Below are 25644 nucleotides of genomic sequence, written 5' to 3' on the forward strand. Positions count from 1 at the left end.
TGGACTGTGAAAAGTAAAACAAGCTGACAGAAACGAGTAGAAGAGTAACCAGTGATAGGGGATCCCTGGGTGGCTCAGCGGTTTGGCGCCTGCCTTTGGCCCTGGGCCGTGATCCTAGAGTCCAGGGATTGAATCCCATGTTGGGCTCCCTGTATGGAGCCTGCTTCTCCCTCTGCCTGTGTCTCTGCTTCTCTCTCTGTGGGTCTCTCATGAATAAATGAATAAAATTAAAAAAAAAAAAGTAACCAGTGAAGGCGGGGGTTGGGATCCTGCGTTGGTGCTGAAGTGAATTTCAGTGTTTTGTGTTCCTTTATTATCCCTAGGTTTTGATCCCAGAGAGTGCAGAATCATACCACGCAGCCAACGCTAGAAGCAAAAGACCAGAAGAAACCCTGGTTTTGAAACCCCTTTTGTCTAGCCAGAAGACTAGCTAAAGGACTCCTCATGCTACTGGTGGGCAACAGGAGGGGTCTCCTATTTCTCCTCTCCCAATTCTGTCAGGCCTCGCTTCCAGTTGGAGAGCAGCCACTGTTGCCAGCACTTTAAAACTCCCAAAGAGTACCAATTTCCAGACAGAGTAACTAGGAAAAGGGGCCCTTGTTATCCACAAAGTATGGTGAGGAATCCCAATTTTTTTCTCACCACTTCAACTCTAAAGGCTAAAAATGGGAGAGAAACCTGACTTTTTGGCCACAGGAAGAAAAAAGGATGCCCTGGAATCTACAAAAGATATGGGAATCCCACAGAGAGCAGAGAGGAAGATCTTTTAATTCTGTGTATGAACTTAAGTCTTGGGCTTATTCTGGAATTGTGCCTACATATATGCCATAGACCCAAATAAATCTAGCAAAGGCTTTGAGAACTAAAATCTATGTAAATCACTAACTTCTGACTGGCACATGTGCTAGGCACACCTAAAACAGCAAAACAAATGCTTGTAAAATTGAACTGACATTGGAACCACCACAAAAAGGCAAGACAGAACTTGTATCCTGAACCTAATCAAGTTGAATGCCTGCTAATAAAACAAACCAACAAAAAAAAAAACAAAAAAAAAAACCCAACATTCTTAAGAGGATTTTAAAGAAGTCCTACAATATAATACTGAAAATGTTCAGTATACAAGCCAAACTTACTTGACATACCAACACACACACACACACACACACACACACACACACACACCCCAACCAGGAAGATCTGACCACACTGCTCAAGTGAAAGGACAATCAACAGATGCAACCCCAAAATGATGCTGATGTTGGAATTATCACAAACTGTTAAAGAAATCATAGTGATCTTCAATAAGGTAAAGGAGCAAATTCTTGAAATAAATGCGAAATTAGATGTTTTCATCAGAGAAAGGAAAACTACAAAAAAGAACTGGAAATTTTAGAACTGAAAAATACAGCATCTGGAATGAAAAGGTAGTATGGTGCTCAATACAAGAGCTATAAAATTTTTATGTGTGACCTTTATATATTTTAAGAAGCAAAAGGCCATAATCATCAAATTTTTACATCAACATTTCACACAATTTAAAAAATGTTCAAGAAAAGATTTAGTAAGGTATACTAGGAGAGTTTATCTGATACAAACATTATTAATGTAGAAATATGGAAGTGTCTAATATGTCACATGACATATATATTTGTAATAATTACTTTATAAATATAAGAATTAAATGCAAAAATAAGACCAAAAAAAATGTTCAGAAAAATGTTAAAACTGAATGTAATTTATTAGGCATAGATAATTTTCTTACAATTAAAAGTCCTACCCATTTGTTTCTATTTCATGCAATTTTTTAAACTTTTTTTTTCAAACCATAATCTAATTAATCCACTATGAAAACTTTTTCATTCTAGCCCAGTTAAAACAAAATAGAAAATAATGAAGTATACACTGACTAATCTTGGGTGAAACTTTTGTTCCTGTTATGTTTACAGAGGTGACAACTGGCTCATGACACAAATTGTATTTCTGATTGTGGGTGGTAAAGTTTTTCTGAGACACTGCTCTAGCCCACAGTCGTAAGTAGAAGGGAACATTAAAATTAATTATAAGGAAAATAAAATATTAAATTCTCTCTGGATAATTCTTGCCAAAGACTGAGTCTAAAGTGCAATCTCTGCTTTGTTCATTTTTTAAATGATTAACATATATCTAGAAATGTGAAAGACATAGTAGTATAAAACTCAGATTTTTTTCCTAGTTGTAATCAGAAAAATGGGAAAAGGGAATTAACTTTCACATCTGAAATCACATTCTGCAACTAGTGATGTACATGTGTCCTCCTCCAACTGTTTTACCTTGCTTATGACCTTCATAGCAATCATCACAAGTAACATTATTTGGTCACAATTTGTTTTCCGTTTAGTCTATTTATCTACCTACCTACCTACCTAGCTAACCATCTCTCCATTCATCCATCCAGTTTGGAAAACACTGACCTCATATATTGTAAACCCTCAATAAATAGGTACCAATATCAGTATTCTTTTTTTCAAATCCTCCACAATACCCAAAGCAGTTCCTTGCACGTATTAGGACTTCAAATATGTTGCTTTAAAAAGAAGCTTACTGGGTTCCAAAGGTGATCAGGTATCAAATACAAGCTGGCAAAATAAATTTATCAGGCTTCTTCATATCTGAATTACTTGTATGCAACAGATTTTTTTTCTTCAAATAAGTGGTAGAATATGAAAGCCACAGGTAATGATACACATTTCTTCTATTTTTTTTCCTCTTTGAACTTTACCTTTAATAATCTTTGCAGCCTTGTACCTATAATTCTGTGCCAAATCTTCGTGAAAATAAGAAACTATTTCAAGGCATCAGAATGCTTCACTCTGAAATAATCCCCAATATCATTTACAATACTGTATAATAATCATTCTTGTATACTTTTCAAGCTTCCTTTAACTCTTAGGGTTAATCATAAGCACAATATTCTTAGATTAATAAAGTTTTATTATCAAGGTATAATTAACTAAAAACAAAGAACTGAGAAAAATACAAAGTCAAATTCAACTGATTAATAGGTCAAAGCTAAAGAATCATTTAAATCTAATCAACATTCACTGACTACCTACAGCAGATATGCAGAGTATTAAGCCCTTCAGAAAACAAACAAACAAACAATAATCTTGAAGAACTTCACCTTAGATATCTAATAATCTAGTGAGGTAGAAGGGGAGGGTCAGTGATATATCATTATTATAATATAGTAGATACTTAGCATTCTGAGATTTACCACTGTCAGCTTTGACAATTCACTAATGATCCCAAAGGTCTCTAAAATGTAATCACAGGTAATTTTGTGGAGACACTAATTTGAGGTATGTATACTCAAAAACTAGTGTATGAGAAAATAATTTACTTAATTATGAGAGTGGTGGAGGATCTATGTTTCTCTTTTCCAATACTCTCCTTTGCATTTAACAGAGGTGGTATTTAAAATTTGGGGGATCTTATAAGAACCTGAAGATTTTGCCTCAAGAAAACAAAAACACATGGCATACTTAGGTGCCAGAATAAAAACTGCTACATTCAAATAAATGAAATGGAGAAAAGGTTTAATAAAGAAGATGGAAGTGAAATGGGCTAACTTGGAAAAAGGGAACATTCCTGTTAGAGCTGTGATTCTGCTTCCACACTAAACATTCGTAACACACTTGTCAATAAATCTTTCTTTACAAATAGTAATTTTCAAGAAGGATTGTAGAAGAGGGCTATTTCCTAATGGGAATGCATTAGAATCTCAACACATCACTGTGCTTTCCTACTGGAAAATCACTGAGTACCAAAAAAAACAAGACACATAGGTGAGAATATATAATGCATAGCTTCATATATATAGAGTGTTCCCATTTCAGAGTGTTGTGCATACACAATACATATGGTAAGAATAATTTTATATGCTTACTAATAAATATAAGTAACTTCTTTATTTCTAAAATAGTTTTGCATTAAAAGCCTTAAATCCATAGCTAGGAAAGCTGCACAGTTGAAGGCAAAGGTAATCTGAAATGTTTTAAAAGTATAAAGTGAATCAAGCAAAACAGTATGAAGAGACAGAGTAAAAATTAATCTAATAATCTAAAGAAAGCTTAGTTCTACTGTATAAACTAGAGAGAAAAGAGAATATAAATTAAAAGCCAATTCAAAACTAACTATAACAAACCAAGGGGGAAGTGATGAGGACCTGGACTAAAGTATCAATGCTTTATTTTTATTATTTAATACAGAGAATAAAAAAGAAGGGAAGGATGCAAAGCACATTAAAAAAAAAACTCATTGGATTTCATGACTGAAAAGATATAAATGAAAGTGGCACCCAGGAATATTCCAAGTTTTCAAGTCTGAGTGTTTGGGAGTATGATTTTACTGCTGACATAAAGAAGAAGTCTAGGTTCGGGCTAGAGTGTCCAGGGTAGACAAGAGGAAAAGCAAACAACGCACTTCAAAGACCTGGATTACAGGGATTTCATCAGTTTGTGAGACAGGAGTCTGAAACGGTTAGAAGCTTGGCTCTTGAGAGATCTCTGAATTGTGTGTGAATGGGTCAGGACCCTGTCATGAGACAGGCAGAAGGAAGAAACCCAGCTGCACTATTTTCTGTAGTAATGAATGAAGGTGAAACGTACCAAACAAGTGACCATCAGTTGAAAGACAATATGGCACAAGTATCAGTGTTCCGAACAGGCCTCAGATGTGGCATATCAGTATGTGAATAAGGGGTCCCAAATTTATGTGGAAGGCAAAATAGACTATGCTGAATACACAGATAAAAATAATGTGAGGCGACAAGCAACAAGACTCATAGCTATCTACTGTATTTCTGAGTGACTAGACCAAGACAAGGCACAGAGTGGACAATTCTTCTTTAGCCATTATTTAGTGGGGTTTTTTTTCCAAATCATGTACAGTTGTTACAGTTCCTAAGGACAAGAATTAAAATAGCCTTGTATATAAAATGAGAAAAAAAGAGAGGAAGTCTAAGTTTGTGGAAGAAAGAGAAGTTTAGATTTAGCTGATAACACTACACTTTCATGTGTGTATGGACACAAAACACCTAAAAAGTTGTGAGACTGAGTCCCATAAGAGAAAAGCAAAAATACACATCATTCTTAGAGCATTAACAGTGGAAGAGATAAAGAATAAATACTGAAGACTAAGTATTGGAGAATAAGAAGAACAAAAGCCTGCCAGCCTCAGGGTAAAATCAATCCAGAAATAAGAGCAACAAATACAAACTAAAAACAGGAAAGGCAGTAGCACAATAAAGCAAAAAGAAAAAAAAATATTACTTTTCATCTACTTTGTCGATTATTAAGTACTATCACAAATGCTGTATCACTTTTACTTCAGAATGGCCCAATGTGATTAAAATTTATTGTACACATTTTATAGATGCATAAACTTAGGGTAAGTGACCCAACTAAATTCAAATTGATAAACTACAGAATCATGCCTCAAACCCAGTTCTTCTGCCTACCCAGACACTGTTTTCAAAAACAAAACAAAAAAGCTCACCAGTTAGCAACCAACTAAACATACACAATTGAGTCACTGAATAAGATGGTCGATGACTAGGGAGACATACCATTTAATAGCATCAATCTAACAACCAAAAAAGATTTTAATCAAAAGGAAACAGACTATGAAACTTATACATCCACCGACCAAATAACAGCTAAACAAATTCCATTTAAATATGAATTTAAGGCATGCCTAGGTGGCTTAGAAGTTGAGCGTTTGCCTTTGGCTCAGGGCATGATCTCCGAGTCCCAGGATCGAGTCCCACACCAGGCTTCCTGCATGGAGCCTGTTTCTCCCTCTGCCTATGTCTCTGCCTCTCTGTGTCTCTAATGAATAAGTAAAATCTTTTTTAAACAAACATGAATTTTAAGGAACAAATTTTAAGCAATCGCCTAACAGGTTTAAGAGCCTTCCAACCTCCAACAAGGAAGCTCACTTTCTCTAAAGAATTAAAATAATACAAAAATAGACCAAATCCATTTTTTCTCCCAAAAGCTAAGAAACACAGAATTCTGGGTTTGAGGGAAAATTACTACACAGTAACATGGTAATAAACATGAAAAATTCCAAATATTGAAAGCTCTCATTCACTGCACACCATCCACCTATTGCTCTCTTAAGAAATGACCACTGCTGGGGAGTTTGGGTGGCTCAGTTGGTTAAGCATCTCCCTTCGCCTCAGGTCATGATCCCAGGGTCCTAGGATTGAGCTCCCTATCAGGCTCCCTGCTCAGCAGAGCTTGCTTCTCCTCCTACTTGTGCTAATAAATAAATAAAATCAGGAAGGAAGAAAAGAAGAAAGAAAGAACGAATGAACCACTGTTAGACTGGGAGGCTGCCTCCAGAATTTTCTATACACCTATGTACAAATGTAAGTATTGTTAAGTACATATATGTATCTATGTAAAGTGAATATATATTCCAGTGCAAAATTATACTCCTAGTAACTGTTTAAAATTTATTTTCTTGCTGGATTCAGTAAAATACTGAAATTCTTATAAATGATGACCAGCAATTATATGGGCCCAAAACCTACCAAATATATCATGGAATTTTGTTACATCTGTTCAAATGTTTTGTTCAACAATTTCTCCAGCTTAGAAAATACAGAGAATATATTAGTACTTTCTTCATAATGCATAATCTCCATAACTTTTATCTATTAAGGTATGTAATATAAACATACTTTTCTAGGGAGACACCGATGTCCACAATAACATTAAATGTTCCCAATTGCAGCTTTTTTAAATTTTAAACTACCTTTAGTATTCAGTTTTCTCTAAGAAAACTATCTTAAAAAAACTTTTCTAAAACGAGGTTTTAGAAAACAATATCAAGAACTGGTATTCTCCAGCTTTCCAAATACTTTACAAAATTTTCTAATTTTATATATTCAAAAACATTTTGAATATTTGAACACTTTCTTTAAACAGGCTTTTTTGAATATTCCAAAACCAGCCAATATTTTAAATATTTAAACAAATTCTGAGAGGTAGTCAAAGAAGGTATCATTATTTTTATTTTTGAAATGAGTAAACTAAAGCAAAGAAAAATTAATTAGAGGGGTGCCTCGGTGGCTCAGTCAGTTAAGCATCTGCCTTCAGATCAGGTCGTGATCCCATGGGTCCTGGGATGCCCTGGGGACCAGGCTTCCTGCTTAGCAGGGAGTCTACTTCTCCTTCTCTCTCTGCCCCTCCCCCTTCTTGTGCTCACTCTCAAACAAGTAAATAAAATCTTTTTTAAAATTAGTTAGAAAACTTGTTCACTAAGGTTAATATTTAAGAGACCCTAAAGGTAACCTTGTGTAATCCCATTTTATAAATGATACAACTACTATCTATCTCCATGTCACCTATAATCTCTCACATTTTACTTTGACAGCAACATACTGACTTTTGCAGCTTGGCCATGCTTTAAAATACTTGAACCAGGAGCCTTGTAAACAAACTGTCAGGGATGACCTAAAGGAAGTAGTTACAAAGTAGCCACCATTACTAAAATGTGAAAATTAGAAACATGCTAAGGATACAGGCTAACAGAGCAACTGCACTCCTCTCCCACAAAAAAGGTACACCATAAGTGAGCTTTGTAATTTATGGCTTTTCTCACTTTTCTGCAGAGTGCTGAACTGCTAGAAAACTGCCAGCTAAGAGGGGTGTTACTGCACAATACTTCTTTGCCAAAAGCCCTGGGCATTTTCCCAAGGGCCCTTATCTTACAGGCAGGAGAGCAGCAGGACAGTAGTTTGTTCCTTATCCTGGCCCAGGTGTAGCATGAAATAATACTCAACTAAGAATCCCCTCTTCCGGGGATCCCTGGGTGGCTCAGCGGTTTGGCGCCTGCTTTCAGCCCAGGGCGTGATCCTGGATTCCCAGGATTGAGTCCCACATCAGGCTCCCTGCATGGAGCCTGCTTCTCCTCTGCTTGTATCTCTGCACCTCTCTCTCTCTCATGAATAAATAAATAAAATCTTAAAAAAAAAAAAAAATCCCCTATTCCAATTCCTCCTCTACCTCCAACATATAAATACTACCAAAATCTCACTAAAAATATACATACTGAAAACAAAAACATTAAACTCAGACACGAACATAAATTTAATTTGGGCACTAAGTGCCTTTGATACTAAACAAGTTTCATCATCTCTAAGCCTAAATTCTTCATCCATAAAATGAGTCTGTTCCATGATATACTATCACAGGTCTTGCAGGTCTAAAATTTGTCAATTTCTGGAAATCAAGTTCAAGCATGGAAGTAAACAAGAATTCTAATCACAGAACCACTTACAGCTACAAATGTGTAACATGACTGTGATGGTCTTTAGCTGCCCTATCTAAAGTCAAAAGAACAGAAATGACTCTCCAAGGGAAAAAAAAAAACCTATAAATATAAACAAACATGCACATATATAAAAATAACACTTTAGTTTAACTTTTCCCTGGAATCCAAACAATCCAACTAACTTCCTTTAATTTCAGTTCTTCCCTATGTCTTTTGAAAGCATTAAAATTAAATGATGTGAATTTTAAAAACTTTAGAAGTACTATTGATAATCAAATGGCCAAAATGAAAATGAGAAAAAATAATTCATTTGTAAATCCTCTCTATAACAAATCCCCACAAACCATATTAACAAATTTCTCAAATAAATACGGGTTCTATTTCTAATGAGATAGTCTTTACGTTCACAATTCCGTGTTTATAATAAATTGTTTACTATAGACAAAATTAAGGTAAAGAATTATGTGACTAGGAGCTAATAAAATGTTGAATGGCATGAGTAGGCTTAATACTAAATTCTAATAAAATCTCAAAATTTAAATCTTTAATTTTACTCATAGATTATTCCATTTACAACTTAAATTATAGTGCATAGAAGAACAGCAATTGTATAAGCAGGATTTAAAACCAAGAATATTCCATGCAGTGTTGCTTTTAAATGTCCTCATATTCACGAATACAATATAATTGAAAGGATCAAAGCCTTATCTTAAAAAGTAAACAAAAAAACTAAAGAACATAAAGATTCTACAAGATTTTGCCCTAAGCCTGCTTCTCTTCTTTCTCTATGTCATCTTCCTAGACAACTATACCCTCTCCTAAATCCTCATCTCCATTCTGCTTAGGTACCTATATATCCAGCTAGGTATCTCCACCTTGATGTCCACAGACACCAAATCTTTAAGATGTACAAAATTACTACTATATTTAGCAAAACAGTAAAAGTAAATATCTTTGGGTGGTTCAGATATGGGTACTTCATACTAAAGATCTTTATTTTATTCCAAGTTATTAAAAATGATCCCACTCCAACCCAACTCACCAAATTATCTTTCTCAAGCCTTGAGCTCCTCCTGATTTGTCCACCTTAGTAATTAATACCATACCATTTACCGTGTCATGTAGCCAAAGCCCTGGCACGATCCTCGACCTCATATCCAGCTACCTATTATTACTAAATTTCTTTTGCATTCATCCCCTCTCCTATTATTACTGTAGTTGAGCCCCTCATCTTCTCTATACTAATTTAACACCTTTCCCCCAATCTCATCCCCCCACTGCCCTGCCCTGCTCTCAAGATACTACTCATTTTTCTAAAATACAACTCTAAAACCCTTCAGGGGGCACTTAAGTGGCTCAGTTGGTTAAGCGTCTGCCTTCAGCTCAGGTCGTGATCCCTGGGTCCTGGGACAGAGTCCCACATCAGGCTCCCTGCTCAGGGGGGAGCCTGCTTCTCCATCTCCCTCGGCCTGCTGCTCCCCCTGCTTGTGCTCTCTCTCAGTCTAAAAATTTTTTTAAAATTTTTATTTATTTATGATAGTCACAGAGAGAGAGAGAGAGAGAGAGAGAGGCAGAGACACAGGCAGAGGGAGAAGCAGGCTCCATGCACTGGGAGCCTGATGTGGGATTCGATCCCGGGTCTCCAGGATCGTGCCCTGGGCCAAAGGCAAGCGCCAAACCACTGCGCCACCCAGGGATCCCCTCTCTCTCAGTCTAATAAATAAAAATCTTAAAAACAAACAAAAACACCCTTCAGGATCTCCATTCCCTTTTGAATAAAACTGAGGTCTTACACATAGTGAAAGAAGGCTTTTCTTCAGAAGATCCTTGACCAATTCTCCATCATTCCCCCCAACCTCATCCCCTACTCAAAGTTGCCATTTCCTTGAAAATGATCTTTACCCTGTGCTCACATAACATGTCCTTCCTTATTCTGTGTACATGATGATATTTGTGAAGAGCTTACACAGGCTATACCACTCACTTCTTGTATCATACTATTCATTACATTATCTTTTGACTCTTTGTGGCAAAACATTCCCATTCCCACCCCTATTAGAATATGAGCTGAGAAAAAGAACACAGATATCTAATTAACGCTGGTAACCACTGTGCAGAATATAATGCCTGATAGATGGCAAATATGAATAAAGAATAAAGCTCAACCAACCAGCAACTACATCCCAGTATCAATTATTCTTTCCAATCGCTAGTTGCTATTACATGAAAACCTTCATGGGCTATCATTACATTCTAGCAATTTGAAAATTGTAATTAAAATTGAATGAATAAACTAACAATCTTGAAGGACTAGCAAAATAAAGGAAGCCCTCACAGAATTATCTGGAATCATTAACTATTACAGCTCTAAGACACCTAACACATCTTAACCCTTTGATTTTGCAAAGGAATCAAAGTACTGATTGGAAAATTTTGTACAAGGAATGATGTGCTAACCTCTGTTCAACTCCTCTAAAATGTCAATACTCTTCAGTTAAGTTGTTTCCAATCCTTGATCTTGTAATTGCCACCAAAGTAGAGATAGGCCTCTAAAAAAAGTTCTGAGTTCTTGTTTCTATTCTGTCCGAGAATTTGGAAAATTCTGCTCAATAAGAGGAATTGCTATATAAATAAAAAACACTTTTCTTGGTGTAAAAAAATTCAAAGATGTTAATCCTTACAAAAGCAGTCAGTCATATCTCAATCAAGTGTTTTTAAAAAAACGCTTATAGGAGCACCTTGGTGGCTCAGGAGATTGAACATCATCTGCCTTCATCTCAGGTCATGCTCCCAGGGTCCTGGGATCCAGCCCCACATTGGGCTCCCTGCTCAGTGAGGAGTCTGCTTTTCCCTCTCTCCCTGCCTTTCCTCCCCCCACTCCTCTCACTCTCTCAAATAAATTCTTAAAAAAAAAAAGGGCGCCTAATGGTTCATTAAATGCTTGTAGAAGTACTCAAAGAAGACCTCTGCAACAAACATGTCACACAATAAAAAGTCATTCTAATGATTTCTATTCAATATGTAGCCAGGGACAATAATGAATAAAAATCATCAAAATAGAAAACCTGCACAAAGTTCAGGAGCTTTTATTAGATAAATAAATACTGGCACTATCAGGAGACTTTTTTCCCTATTTCAAGAAAACTACGTAAGCAACTGCTTTCATCATGGTCCTCAACTTTGGACAGTATTTTAAGAATAATTATATTTCTATCATATTATTCATTAAACCGTTAAAGAAAGCCTAGCTGAATCACTATTACATATCTGAATAATATTTTTTTAAAGATTCTGTAACATATATGTATTTATTTACCACTAAATTAAGTCTAGGTTCTTTTTCCCAACTATTGAGGTTTTAATGATCATCCTTCAGTGAGTTAATGTACCAATACACTGAAAGCATCATGATTAAGATAATTTTCAAATAAAAATCACACTTCACAAAAAAGAGATGGGAAGCAATGAATCAAACATTTTAAAATTTGCCCCTTTGGCTGCATTTTTGTCAGGTTTAAGAAAATGCTTGCTCTGTAATTGATATGAAAACAATTTTTAATAGATAAAATGTCACTAAATGAGTTAAAAAAAAAAAAGATATGAATTTCCAGTATACACCCATACAAATACTGAATGTAAACTCCATGAGGGCAGAGGGTTTTTTTGGGTGGGGTTCTGTTTTTTTTTTGAGGTCTGTTTTGTACACTGTTAAGTCCTAGAGGCTACAATAGCGTTTGTACTTGGTGGTAAGTACTCAAAAATTTTGAGTAAGTTATTTTCATTTAAGCAGCTTTTCAAATTGTATCTGCTTTTGACATTCAAATAAGCCTATTATAAAGCCTGTAAGGAATATATTTTCTTACTCATTTATAATTTTGACTTATAAGTAGTATGTTATCAATCAAGTTCTCAGGTTTCAATGTTTGCAGCAGGAGCCAGCAAAAAAATGGCCACTGGCCTATTTTCGTAGGCCCTTAAGCCAAGAGCATTTTTTATATTTTAAAAGAACTATGAGGGTTGCCTGGGTGGCTCAGCGGTTGAGCATCTGCCTCCGGCTCAGGGCGTGGTCCTGGAGATCCAGGATCGAGTCCCACATCAAGCTCCCTGCATGGAGCCTGCTTCTTCCTCTGCCTGTGTCTCTCTGCCTCTTTCTGTGTCTCTCATGAATATATAAATAAAATCTTAAAAAAATATAAAAGAACTATGAAAGACCAGTAAGAACATGTGTAAGAGACCTTAAGGGACTAACCTAAAATACTTACTATCTGTCCTCTACAGAAACAGTTTATTGCCCCCTGTGAATAGATACTCCATTCACAAGAGAATAAAAGTTTTGCATACTCTCTTTCACTGATGAATTGAATCTGCACTATTAGAAACGTATCTTTCACCTAAGTCCTTCTCCATAACTAAATTTCTGAATTTGGGCTGGTTATTTGAAAAATGTTAAGAAAAAAATTTTTTAACTATAGCATAAGTGGCTACAAATGGTGAAACTAATAAAAATACTAAAGTTAATTTATGTTTAATGTTTTCCATACTAAAGAAATAACAAAAAAAGATGAAGGAAAAAACAAAATGGAATACAAACAAACAAACAAACAAAAAAAAACCCTGAATCTAATTCTATTTCAAATAAATAGCAAAACTACATTAAGGGGAAAAAACTAACCAAACCATGTTTGAACACAGCATTTTGACTATATACCCTCAGGTTAAACAAAACATGAACTATAAACAAGTATTAAATTCTAGTTAATAGGTTTTCAGAGACATACAGTCTAGCAATTCTGAAACTACTTTTTGCGTGTTTATGTTTGAACAAATAGATATAAATACATTGTGGATAAAAGAAACTAGTTTTCTGTCAGAGAAAGGAGTTACATACAGAATTGGAAAGGGGAGAGATCAGAATGAACCCTACAGTTGTTGTAATGGAACTGGAGACATCAGGGTGAACTCATGGCTTTTCATATAGGCAGACAGTTAAAAAACAAAAAATGTATGTGTATATACATACATGTATATTCATATAAATATATAAATTTTCTAGTTCAATCCATTAATAAATATCTACAAGAAGAAACCAGAGCTCCTTGAGAAATGGCTGATTCCAGTATCTTACTACATAAGAAAGTAAGAGAGTACTCAAAAGATATGCATCAAACCTCAGAAAGACACAGGGACAGCTTGAAGCATCTCTGATGGGTCAAAACTGAGTCTGCATCAAAAAACCCCAATGGATAAAAGGAATCCATGAGTTCATACCAATATGCATACATACACACATAAATGGAGAGAGGGAAAAGTTCTTACTGAATGCCAGTAATAAATGAAGAAATGATAGGCACAGAAAATCACTTTTTGGCAATCATCCTAGTACTGATTTGGGCAAGAACTAAATGGATACTTAAACGTGAAAATTTGATAAGCAACAAGGTATGTGCTTAGTTTCAAAAAACCAGTTAAGATACTGGTTACAAATGAAAAAAATAGTAACTTTACAATGGAGAAATCTTGCAGAAAAAAGTTAACATCCCTATTAATGGGGATAAATAGACATCATGAGCTTCCTGAGAGAACAGTATCACTTCTGAGTATTCCTGCCAAAAATGCATAACCTGAATCTAATCATGAAGCAACAGCAGACAAGCCATGTTGAGAGAATCCTAAAAATAACTGGCCTATTACCATTAAATATCATCAAAGATCATAAAAGGTCAAGAAAGAGTTATAAGCAACTACTTCAGATTAAAGGATACTAAAGAGACAAGATGAATGAATGCAAGATGTGGTGCAGGATTTATTCTTTCTATTATTAAAGGACATTACTGATATAATTAATAAAATCTGAATAAGATCTGCAGACAATTGCATTATACCAATGTTAATTTTCTGATTTTGATCACTGTATTATGGCTATGTAGAAGAATGTCACTGTTTGTAGAAAATAGTCATTTAAAAGTAAAAGGCATCATGAATTGCATTCTCGATCATAATGCCAAAAAAAGTTTGCATGTGTTCATGTTAATGTGAAGAGTAAACAAAAGAGCAAAAATGGTTAATTAATATAGAGAAATCAAGATGAGGTGTACATAAAACTCTATCATTCTTATACCTTTTATTTACATCTGAAGTTTTAAAGTAAAGTCCAAAAGTGGGAAAAAAAATAAAGCTAATTTATAATTAGCACCATGCCAGTAAAAAGGAATTGTGAAAAACTGAGTGACAGTTCCCCTTGACACAGAACGGTAAAACAACAGCAACAACAACAACAAAAAACAACAACCTGAGGTTGAGAACTGGGTCCCTTCTAGTCTCAGCGATAATACTTAAAAGTAGCATTCTGTTGGTAAAATCACAATGGTGGCCCTATTTTCTAGTCAATAAAAGGAAAGAAGCACCTATCCTACTTTTCACACAAGTTTATCCTAAAATTCCACTGAAACATGATGGTTGGGGAAAAGAGGGTCAGGATATAAAACATTACATATTATAAAGTGGCTCACTCTTAACAGGGTTTGGTAAACAAGAAGTATTTCAAAAATACATACGCCAGACATTTTTCATCACAGAAAGCTTCTATTATAGAAAGTAGACATCTGCTATATATGTTTCAGTTTGTAAAAATGTTAACTTATTCAACATTCTTTTTACCCACATACCTCAAATATTTCAACAAATTCAAATACCCCTATATATATTTTTTACCATAAAATTTTATAGTGTAAAAATCTTACTCAAATTAAAAAAGCCATTAACTAGGGCTTGGATGACTTATTTTTTTTTTAGTTAAACGCTAACTGATAGAACATTGTATCAGTTTCAGGTGTACCACTAAACCTTTTAGGTGCTGTGCCCCAGGATAAAAAGATCTTTAAACCATTTCCCAAATTCTACATACTAAGATATAAGACACGTGATCCAAAGTGTTTCATCTTTCACTCACAAGCTTCTCAAATTAGCCCTGAGGAATCCAATCAAATTTAAAGAAAAAGTGTTTATACGAAAGCGACCAATTTTTCTCATGTACTTAAATCAAGCAAGAGTTCATTTTAAAAATAAAAATACTAATATTCTTCCAAATTCATAAAGGTTTGGTAGCCACTTAAGAAAAGCTTTTTTAAAAATTATTTGCACCTGGGGACTAATATTTCACTGACAAAAGGAAATATTCTTAAAGCTGTTATCTTTTAAGCAACAGTTACGATTCCAAAACAAAGAGATTTTTTTAAACATGTGATAGAAAATTTCGTATAAAACCTCTTACTTTGCCATTGTTGAAAACATAAAGTCCCATTCTTGTGTGAGCCTATTTGCTCCATCTCTGTCTTGAACAGCAGGTGAGCTTTCTAGGCTCTAAGGCAAAGGCTGAGAGAGAGAGAGCAGGCAGAACCCAGCCCAGACAAGGGCAGTGAGCAGCCCGGTCTCCAGCAGGCCGCAACCCCTCAGCAACCCCTCAGCGATGCCCACAGGGCCTCACTGGCTCTGCGGCAAGCTCACACTCACTGCACACAAAGCTGATGAAGCGACAGAAAAACAAAGAATACGGTATGCTTCCTGCTTGTCTTGCTTACAGGCAGAAAGAAAAACGCCTGGGACACCGTAGGCCCTTCAGTATTGATTAAATGAATGAACAAATGAATGAAAGAATGAAATCTTAGATCTTTCAAATCAACCTATATAAATTAAGTTGTAGAAGTATTTTAAAGACAAGCTTGTCATACATTAACGTAAGTCAATAACTATCTTTAAAAAACAATATCTTTTATTCCTCATTCTGATTAAATGTAGTGACCATCAGTTACTAAGGTATTTTCTGACCTACAGCAGATACCAGAACGCATTTACATATCCTTCTCTCATTTTAAAATATGGTGTATGAGAAATTCTTGTAAAGCAGAATTAGAAGACCAAATAAATGCATAAAATTAGAATCAAAGCACAAATGCATCGTTTATCATCAAACTTGAGATAGAATTAACTCACATAAAAAATTATAGGCTATAGAAACATTTCTCATCAGCATTTACGACTCATAATGTAGCAATACCAAAATCTGCTCCTCTATAATTAGAAAATCAAAAATTTGATTTAGTCCTTTTTTTGTTTCTCCATCCCTATAGCATATCTGTCAATGATCTGTCCATCTTATAGTTTGAATAAGTTCTTCAAACTATAAGATGTATTTTATTTCCAACCATCAAATTTTCAGGCTTACAATTTATTCACGTTAAATATGTAATCTTATATTCCTTTCACAATACAGTAAAATTATGTGGAGCACAATGCAAGTAAATGAAACAAGAATAATTTAAGATTTATGTTCACTATTAAGCACAGTAACTTTTTCACTTAGCCTATTTTTTTGTGAAGAAATTCAACTATTCCCTACATGCCCTTTTTAAGATTACTAATATATTTGAAGTGACAAACTTCATTCTGCTTCCCAATTACTGCCCATATAATCAAGACATCGTTTCACTACCAATTTAAACCTAATATTTTCCAAAGGGCCTGCCTTATGTGCGTTATAATCATCTTACTATGCTTCTTGTGTCCATGCTGCTGGAAAAGCAGTCTGTACAAGCAGGAGTAGAGGCACAATCCTGAGAGAGAGGAGTAGAGAAAGATGTTGAGAAAACAAAACCAGATAAAATGAGCTCACTCGAGTTCAGGAGCTCAGCCAGTGTTCAAGGTCAAGGTTGATTACATTTTCTCATACCATTTTGAGTTAGAAGTTGTCCAATAACAGGAAAACTGGCCCTAGAAAGAGATATCTGAAATTCCATGTGCAAGTAGTAATATCATCACTAATTCTAAGCCAATTATACTTCTTAAAAAAAGCAGCAAGTGATCATAAAATATGACTATTTAGGAAACTGGGGAATACACATGTCCCCTAAATGTCAATCAAAATTACTGTAACAAACTCAATGCTAGCCTAGAATAAAAATGATAGAGCTATTTCAATCTTGCCAAAAAATGTTTATATTTATCTTGAATGATTAAGACTATAACACTCTCAAAGTAGAGTCTCAAAAATATAATTATCAATCTCAATTATCCTTGTTTTCTAAATTTTTAAAATATTGTAAGGAAAAAAAAACCCACACCTTTTTACCATATGTTTTTTTAAATTGAAAAGCAGTGAAGCAAAAAAATGGTATGAAAATAGCATAATTACAAAATGAAGCTTAAGATGGATTTAATCTAACTGGAACTTTCAAATGCAATAGTCTCCTCCCAACACTCCCTCCTTAGTAAATGAAAATTACAAACAGATCAGAGTTTTGATTTAAAATTTTCCAACTGATCTGGACTCCTACAGTGCCATAAAATGACCTTCAAAAAAAATCCTTAAAGGTACTGAGTCCTCCCCAAAATTATTTTATACTTAATCAAAGAATCTCCTAAATATAATCTCAAATCATTTACTTACATAGAGGAAACCAGATGTCTAGAAATGTTAACTACCTTCATCCAAGTCATTTAATCCCAAGTGTATCATCCATTCATTCATTCATTCTCAAGAAATCACTGACACATAGTATGTATTAAGGTACCCTGCTATGTACTGAGGATATGAAGCAATCAAAATATATGATCACTATCCTCATGAAACTTAAAGTCTGGTGGAAAAGATTATTACTATATTACTTACAGTAATCCTAAGAAGGGAAAGTACTTTTTTTTTAAAGGACGGTATAATGGGAACTAAATCAGTGATTCTTAACCAAGGTCTATTTTGTTCCCCAAGGGACATCTGATAATGTCTGGAGACATTTCTGGTTGTCACAATAGTGGCACCTTGTGGGTAGAGGCCAGGATTACTGTTAAAGATCATATAATGCACAGGAAAGCTCCTCATATTATCCAGCCTAAAATATCAACAGTACTGAGGTTGAGAAACTCTCATCTAAACCACTGGGACAGTGACGGCTTAGTGAAGGGTTCCTTCTTTTATTTATTTTATGGAAAAGACAAATGAAATTTATTTACTTTTTACTGGAGTTCAATTTGTCAACATATAGCATATGCATATCACCCAGTGCTCATCCCATCAAGTGCCCCCCCTCTGTGCCCGTCACCCAGTCATACCATCCCCCCCCGCCCACCTCCCTTTCCACTACCCCTTGTTCGTTTCCAGGTTAGGAGTCTCTCATGTTCTGTGACCCTCACTGATATTTTCACTCATTTTGGGTTCCTTCTTTTATAACATTAAGTACGCTGTATCTCTAAGGGCTTCACAGGTTGAAACAAAAAAGCTTGATTGATACAATTAACCAAAACACGCACTGGAAAGTTAAAACAGTGAAGACTAAGGAAAGAAAAGGAGACAGACTCCCTGATAGGTGAAAATGAAATTTTAAAATGCAGTATTTTAATAGCTCCCTCACATAAAGTCCCTTTCTTGAACCACAGACAAAAGGAAAACATACAAATAAAAAATGAATTTCACATGCTTTTATTATTCCCTCTACGTTTTCCCACTATTCACCATCCCATGCCTACTACTAGATACTGCTGGGAAGATTATAAAAAGTCCTGTAGTTAGACAAATGAACATTCTGGAAACAAAAGAAATGGAGTAAAACAGAGATGGGATTTCACAAGGCATGGAAGAGGAAAAGGTCCTGGATGTTAACGGGACTCTGGAAAGTCTGCATCCTGGAACAGTTTAGAGTAAGCTGTGTGACTGAAAAAGTCCTAAAGACCAAAAACACTGAGAATATAGGCATCCCAAAGATGATAATCATCTCACAATTTATGAATCAAGGTAAATCCAAAATTTAAATTGTGATAATTTTCCTGACACATCTCACACCTACATATCTGGTCCTTCAGCTACCCACTCAATACTTTTCTGAGCAGCAAGAGAAATGGATCATGATGGAAAAAACTACAGTAATACAACAAGCTATACAAAGAACTTGGGGAAAAAACCTGATCGCTGACTGATACTTGATTATGCTAAAAATGTTACCTTGTTGAAGTATAGTAACAGTTGAAGTACAGTAATGGTACTGATGTTATTTTTTAAGTCCTTAAAAATTAAAAGAATCTAATGCACAAGTAAAATTCATCTCCTCCAGTTACTTTGCCAAAACATAACCAATGCATAACAGATTCTTCTATTATGCATGTATTAAGAGTTCCTAGATTACAAAAGTGCCTTCTCCAATTAAGATAAAATTTTCTAAGAGTCATGCATTGCTAATTCTTCTCTCTCTCTTCAAAAACAAAAATAACCTTACCCTAATGACCACTATACAGTGGCATTCTTAAGGACAGAGTACAGATATGCAGCTCACATACAACTGATACACTGGAAAGAAAAAAAAAACTGATACACTGGAGTAATCAATTATTGTCCTAAGCAGACCAATGAGACCCTTTTCACTGACCTGAGACCTCTAAACTATCATAACAAGGATATGCCACCATCTTAGAGCAGCTACAACTATGATACTTGTAACGATAATAATTCTTTTAGCGTTAACTGCTCAGGTCAAGGATAGACTCTTAGGGAGTCTTATTTTCCAATCTGGACAAACTTTTTTTCATCATTTCAGAACTGACATTACTGCTCATTGGATTAACCCATCACAATGATGATGCTTAACTGTAAATTACGGCTTTCTCACAAAACTGGCACAGAGGGCACATAAACATCAATTCTCAGGCCTCAATTTCATTGAACTCACAATAATTAAGAGGAATTTACCATATAAAAGATCTTCTGACAGTGTCTTTGTACATAGGGAAGGAGGGGCCACAGACCCCTTTGAAAGATTATGATAGATGGGAGTGGGGTGCCTGCACATGTTGACCATGACTCACAAATATCAAACATAATAAGGTCATGGATTTTCAACTGAAACTCATCTGTGCTTTGCAAATTAAAATTCTATATTCTTAATTTGGGGTGCTTGGCTCTTAGGTGTTAAAGCATGCGACTCAATCTCAGGGCTTTGAGTTCGAGTCTCACACTGGGTGTAGAGATTACTGAAAAATAAAATCTTAAAAAAAAAAAACCAAAAAAACCCATATTACTAGCTTTAAAATCTTTGGCACATTTCTATTTTCAAGCCAATGTTAGAAGGGGGTACGGTCTTAAGAAACCTGAGAATTAGCAAGCCATAAAAACCTAAGCATTTCCTATTTTAAATAGGCCTTTAAAAGCCAAATTCACTATAAATAAACATTCTAAACTCTCCTTTTCTCCTAATACTGTAACTCAAAATTCCTTTATTTTTTGCACTTTGAAATACACAATTTAATGGAAAACATTCATTACTGAATTATTCCCTATTATATGCTTACTTGCAACATTTTAACATCAGCAAGCATTACATTCACAGAAACTATATTCAAAATCAGAAAAAATTATGTATTTTGTGTTTAAAACAAAAAGTATATTCTTCTGAATCTCCTCTGAATGTATTTCCTTTCTGTATTCTGTGACTGTACTGCTACTATTTTTAAGCTACTCCCCATTCAAACATGAAGTTTGAGCACGTTAGTAAATAAAGAAATTAAAAGATTTCCTTTCTTTGAAATCCATAGGAAGAAAGGGAAGAGGGCTACATACGCGAAAATGGGACTACTGACAATCTCAAAGTCCTGTAAAGGTTAGATGAGAAAAGAGGTGAAATATCTAGCTAACCATGTAAATGTCAGGCCCCCATCCTTAATGGCAATGCTAAAACAAAAACCAATGTACCATTTCTACTCCTCTGTACTCTATTGTGACAACCATGGTGTATTAACCCCTTTCTTCTATCTACCATGGGAAATCCTATTCAGAATTTGAGGGGAACAGAGGTGCTGAGAGTGAGGGAGGATACACATTAGGGAACCCCTAGACAAAAAGGAGAGACACCCATCAAAAAGGTGTGGGGTAGCAGCATCTTGCTGGCTCAGTGGGAAGAGCACACAACTCTTGATCTCCAGGTCATGAGTTCCAGGCCCACAGTAGGTGCAAAGATTACTAAAACAATAAACTTTAAAAAAGGAGGGGAAGGCAAATCAAATAACTGCAGTGGAAATTAGAGAAAGGATTTTCTTATGCAGAATTTTTTAAAGTAAACATTCTACAGTGCTGTACCACTATATGTAGCAAATAAAAAGGGTACATAGAGCTGTTTTCATTCTTGAACAGGAAACTAGTGCAGGAAATAATTTCTCCTGAAACTATTAACAATTAAATTGGAACACATATTGTATTGTTAAATATGTTTTTTCAGAATTTAAGCGCTATAAAGTTTGGCTGGGAGAACCAAATTTCATAATTATCAGCTATAAATTCATAAATAAAATGAAAAAAGACTCCTAAATCTATTGCACTATTCATCAAGAAGTGGTTAAAGAAAGAAAGAAAATCCAATACCAAAGAAAAAAAATCATTTACAAAAAGAGGGTCTGCTTCCATATAACTGTGTCACTACCATGTACTCTAATATGGAGAGTCCAACTCACATGAATGTTATCTAACAGAATGTTAGCCTCTTTGCTAAGCTTCCCAAGCCGCAATCCTTAAAAAAAAAAAAAAAAGAGGAAGAAAAAAATAAAAGAAACAAAGCTGTGAAATAGCTTTTAAAAGGATTGTTCTGTTTGGATTATCAGAGCCATAGGTCTGGTATGTTAAATGGTGAATATTTAAAATTTTGTCAATCACGCTATCGAATAGAGTATTAGCCCTTTCACATCAAAAGTCCATAAAATGTATGCGACTTTAACATCAGATTAGAATTTTTTCCCCCGGGGCATACAGATGTTTATTATGTTTAATGTTTGCACTGAGGCCTACTTAAATCGGAGTTCAAAAAAGAAATTCACGTAGTTTACCGAAACCTGTCTCCTTTCAGATTAGTAAATTCAATTCAATAGTGAAATTCAATTCAATTTCACTACTGCGGTAGTGAAAACTGGACACCTGCTTCTTTTCTAGGGTTAAGATCTTACATATGAATGAGCCCATGGGAAATGCTTCCCCAGCATCTTCCCCTCTCCAAGCATAGATCTCTGTCTACCATTTGTGTCTTTATGGACGTCCTGATGATGAGGGAAGGGGGTGGGGGGAGGAAAAGTATAATAAATCGCAAAAAAAAAAAAAAAAAAAAATCTTGCCTCCTGATGCACCATTTCATTCTCTTCGCATAAATCCCTAGCTGGGCACGTTACCCAGCCAACAGTGTCTCAGATATAAACAGCACGTACAACGTGACCGGGGGTCACCCCCTCGGCCGCTGCCCCACAGGGGGCCACGGGGCGGCCTGCGCCGCGAGGTCCGGCGTGCACTTAAAATCCCGCAGGCCCAGCAAAGAGGTGGGCGGGCCGGGCCTCGGCGGAACTGACCCGGAGAGACCTGCCGGGAGCCTCCGGGGGGAGGGCCCAAGCGGGCCTTCCCTCCAAAGCCCCAGCCAGTGCACGGGGCGCTGGAGGCACCGGAACCTCCCCCCGCCCCGGGGCGGCCCTCCCCCTGCCCTCCCCTCGGACTCGGGGGAGGGGCGCGGGACGCAGCGACACCCCTCCCCCTCCCCCCGCACGGCTAGGCCGCCGCTCGCCCCACCCCGAGCGGCCCCGAGCGGCCCCGCGGGCCCGCACCCACCCGGCTCGCGCGGGCCCCGTCCCGGGGGCGGGGGGACCGGGGGGACCGGGGGGGCCGGGGGGAGGGGGGCGGACTGCAATACCAACCTCGCTATTGAAGGTCTTCACAGCCTCCATGTTGTCGGCGCGGAGGCCCCGAGCCCGGCGGCGGAAGAGGCGGCGGCCACTGCACTGGGTGGGGAGAGCGAGGCGGGGGCGGCGGCGCGGCCGCGAGGAGGGGCGCCGGCGGGAGCCCCGGCCGCTGCGACCCCGGGGCAGGCGCGGAAGGGCAGGCACGGGCGGGGAAGGGCTCCCTCAGGGGCAGCGAGGCCCCGGCATGGCCGCTGGGGCGGGCGGAGCGCCGGTCTGGGGAACACAGGCGCTGCCGGGGCGGGTCGACCGCGGGCGGGGGAGGGGCCGGGCCGCGGCGCCTTCTCTTCTCCGCCCCGCTCGGTCTCGGCCCGCCGCCCTCTAGCCCCGTCTCCTGCACTCTCCACCCCCTCTTTCTTCTTCCCTCGTCAGACTCCTGTTTCACCTCCCCGCCGCTCGGGCCGCAGGAACCAGCAGCGCGCGGCGAAGACGGAGGAGGAAGCGCTGGCAGCGGCGGCTGCGGCATCCAATATGGCGGCCGCGAGTCGGGCCGCGCAGCTCGGAGATCCGCGGCGCCGGCCAGCGCGCCCCCTGGTGACTGGACCGCGCGGGCCCGAGCGGCCGCGCGGAAACCATCGAGCGGGCGCGGGCCAGAGCGTCGCCGCCGGGAGGTCCCGCTCCGCCGCGCTCCGCTCCACTCCGCTCCACTCCACTCCGCTCGGCCGGGGGGCAGCCCGCGCCTTGCAGGCACGGGAGCGAGCGCCGCGGCCGCGGCCGCGTGGGGCGCCCGGGCCCGCCCCGGGAGGCCCCCGCGGAGCGTTACCCCGAGGCGGGCCCGAGTGTGTCCCCGTAGCGTGACAAGCCGGAGAAGCCATGTCCACGCTCCCGCGGGTTCCCGGCGCGCCGGCCCCTTTACGCGAGCAGCCGGGGCCGGCTGCCTTTCAGAACTTGCACCGCGCGGCGGCCCAGAGGTCCACAGCGACCGGAAGAAAAGTTCCTACTCGTTCGTTGATGTGGTCACGACGCGTCCGTGCATTTTCCCGGCGTCGCGAGGGAACGTGGGGGACAAAAGCCTGGGATCCGGGTGGGGGCAGGGGGACGAGGCGAGCGCGCCCGGGAGCTCGCAGCTCCGAGCAGGAAACGCGCGCGGCACGACCTCCAGGGGGCCCGGGGCGCAGACAATGAGCGCGGCGGCCTGAGCGGCGGGAAGCGGGACCCCACGCGCGGGATGCGGGTGCGTGGGAGGGGGGACTCGCTTCTGATGGGAGGTGGGTTGTTCTGAAGGAGTTTGGCCCTGGGTTGTTGGCAGTTAGAGACGGTGGCTACGGTATTCTCGGGCGGAGCAAGAGATTCTGCTAGCAAGATGCCTTCTCTCACTTTGCGCAATGGAAAACGACCGATACCGAATTAAAAGCATGCGTTGGGGGATCCCTGGGTGGCGCGGCGGTTTGGCGCCTGCCTTTGGCCCAGGGCGCGATCCTGGAGACCCGGGATCGAATCCCACGTCGGGCTCCCGGTGCATGGAGCCTGCTTCTCCCTCCGCCTATGTCTCTGCCTCTCTCTCTCTGTGACTATCATAAATAAATAAAAATTAAAAAAAAAAAAAGCATGCGTTGGGATTAAAAGTTAGGCTGTGCCACTTGAACCCCAAACGCCGCTGTCCTCTCGCTTGAAATGCCTCTTGCTTTTTTTTTTTTTCTTTTTTTTTTCCAGCGGTCACCTCCCAAGTACTTCGCTCAATGGGAAGCGACGAAAGTAACAGAATTTTGTGCTGGGGGATTTGTTGGACCCAAGGTGCATTGGTTACTGGTGAGCCCGGAGCCTATGAAACTGAGAAGTCAAGGCCCTTCTTGACTTCTTAGGGTCCAGGTCTACTTCATTAATGACTTTAGCATAGGGGCTGACTGCTTAAAAGGTAAAAAGGATAACTTCTTCATCACTAAGAGTTTATTTTTCTACCTCCAGATTTTTTTTTTTTTTATATGATAGTCACAGAGAGAGAGGCAGAGACACAGGCAGAGGGAGAAGCAGGCTCCATGCAGGGAGCCCGACGTGGGATTCGATCCCGGCTCTCCAGGGTCGCGCCCTGGGCCAAATGCAGGCGCCAAACCGCTGTGCCACCCAGGGATCCCTCTACCTTCAGATTCTTAAATGTGGTCACAAAGTTCTCCATCACCATCGGCCTTCAATCCTCGCAGGTGTACCCATTATGATCTCTTGCCAACAATTGCTGTGGTCTACAGCCTTCTGCTTGCCTTCCAAGCATTCATTCTCCAGACTAGCCAGAGGGACTTTTTTTTTTTTTTCCTTCTGGTTAAGACACAAGCTAGATGAGATCTGACTTAAATCCCTTTAGGATTTTCCCATTACTCTTCAGATACTGTCATAGCCTCTTACCAGGGCCTGAAGTCCCTGCCTACCACAACTCCTGCTCCTCTGCCTTACTCTCTTCCTTCAGGCCACACTGGCCTCCTTTCTCTTCCTTGGCAACACAAATCACGTTCCCACCTAGATCACTTGTAGGTGCCCCTGCCGCTGGGATACTGATGCTAGTGTTCTTTTCATAGCTGACTCTTCATCCCGTCCTCCTGCAAGAGGTGCCTTCCCATCAGTCCATCTAAAGCAGCATGTCAACGA

The 25644-nt window shown here is 38.7% G+C and overlaps 1 protein-coding gene across 21 annotated transcripts in view; it reads right to left on the reverse strand.

Moving 5' to 3' along the window:
* Nucleotides 1-23670, reverse strand: part of SCAF8 (SR-related CTD associated factor 8) — a 223497-nt gene extending 199827 nt beyond the window's left edge. For 10 of the 21 annotated variants that reach the window (XR_012003178.1, XR_012003176.1, XR_012003175.1 and 7 more), the window contains exons 1-2: nucleotides 23026-23582; nucleotides 16872-16934 (exon numbers count right to left, since the gene is read on the reverse strand). Coding sequence is in view for 11 of the 21 variants with exons in the window: in XM_072767369.1 (XP_072623470.1) it covers nucleotides 16872-16934; nucleotides 23026-23055 (93 nt within the window). In the remaining 10 variants the exon portion in view is untranslated. Of the gene's footprint in view, nucleotides 1-16871; nucleotides 16935-23025 lie in introns of all 21 variants that reach the window. The other 11 variants (XR_012003189.1, XR_012003197.1, XR_012003198.1 and 8 more) reach the window with 3 other exon arrangements.
* Between the last annotated feature and the right edge of the window lie 1974 nt (nucleotides 23671-25644).

This window comes from Vulpes vulpes, chromosome 1 (genome assembly GCF_048418805.1).
Source record: "Vulpes vulpes isolate BD-2025 chromosome 1, VulVul3, whole genome shotgun sequence".
Lineage (NCBI taxonomy): Eukaryota > Metazoa > Chordata > Mammalia > Carnivora > Canidae > Vulpes > Vulpes vulpes.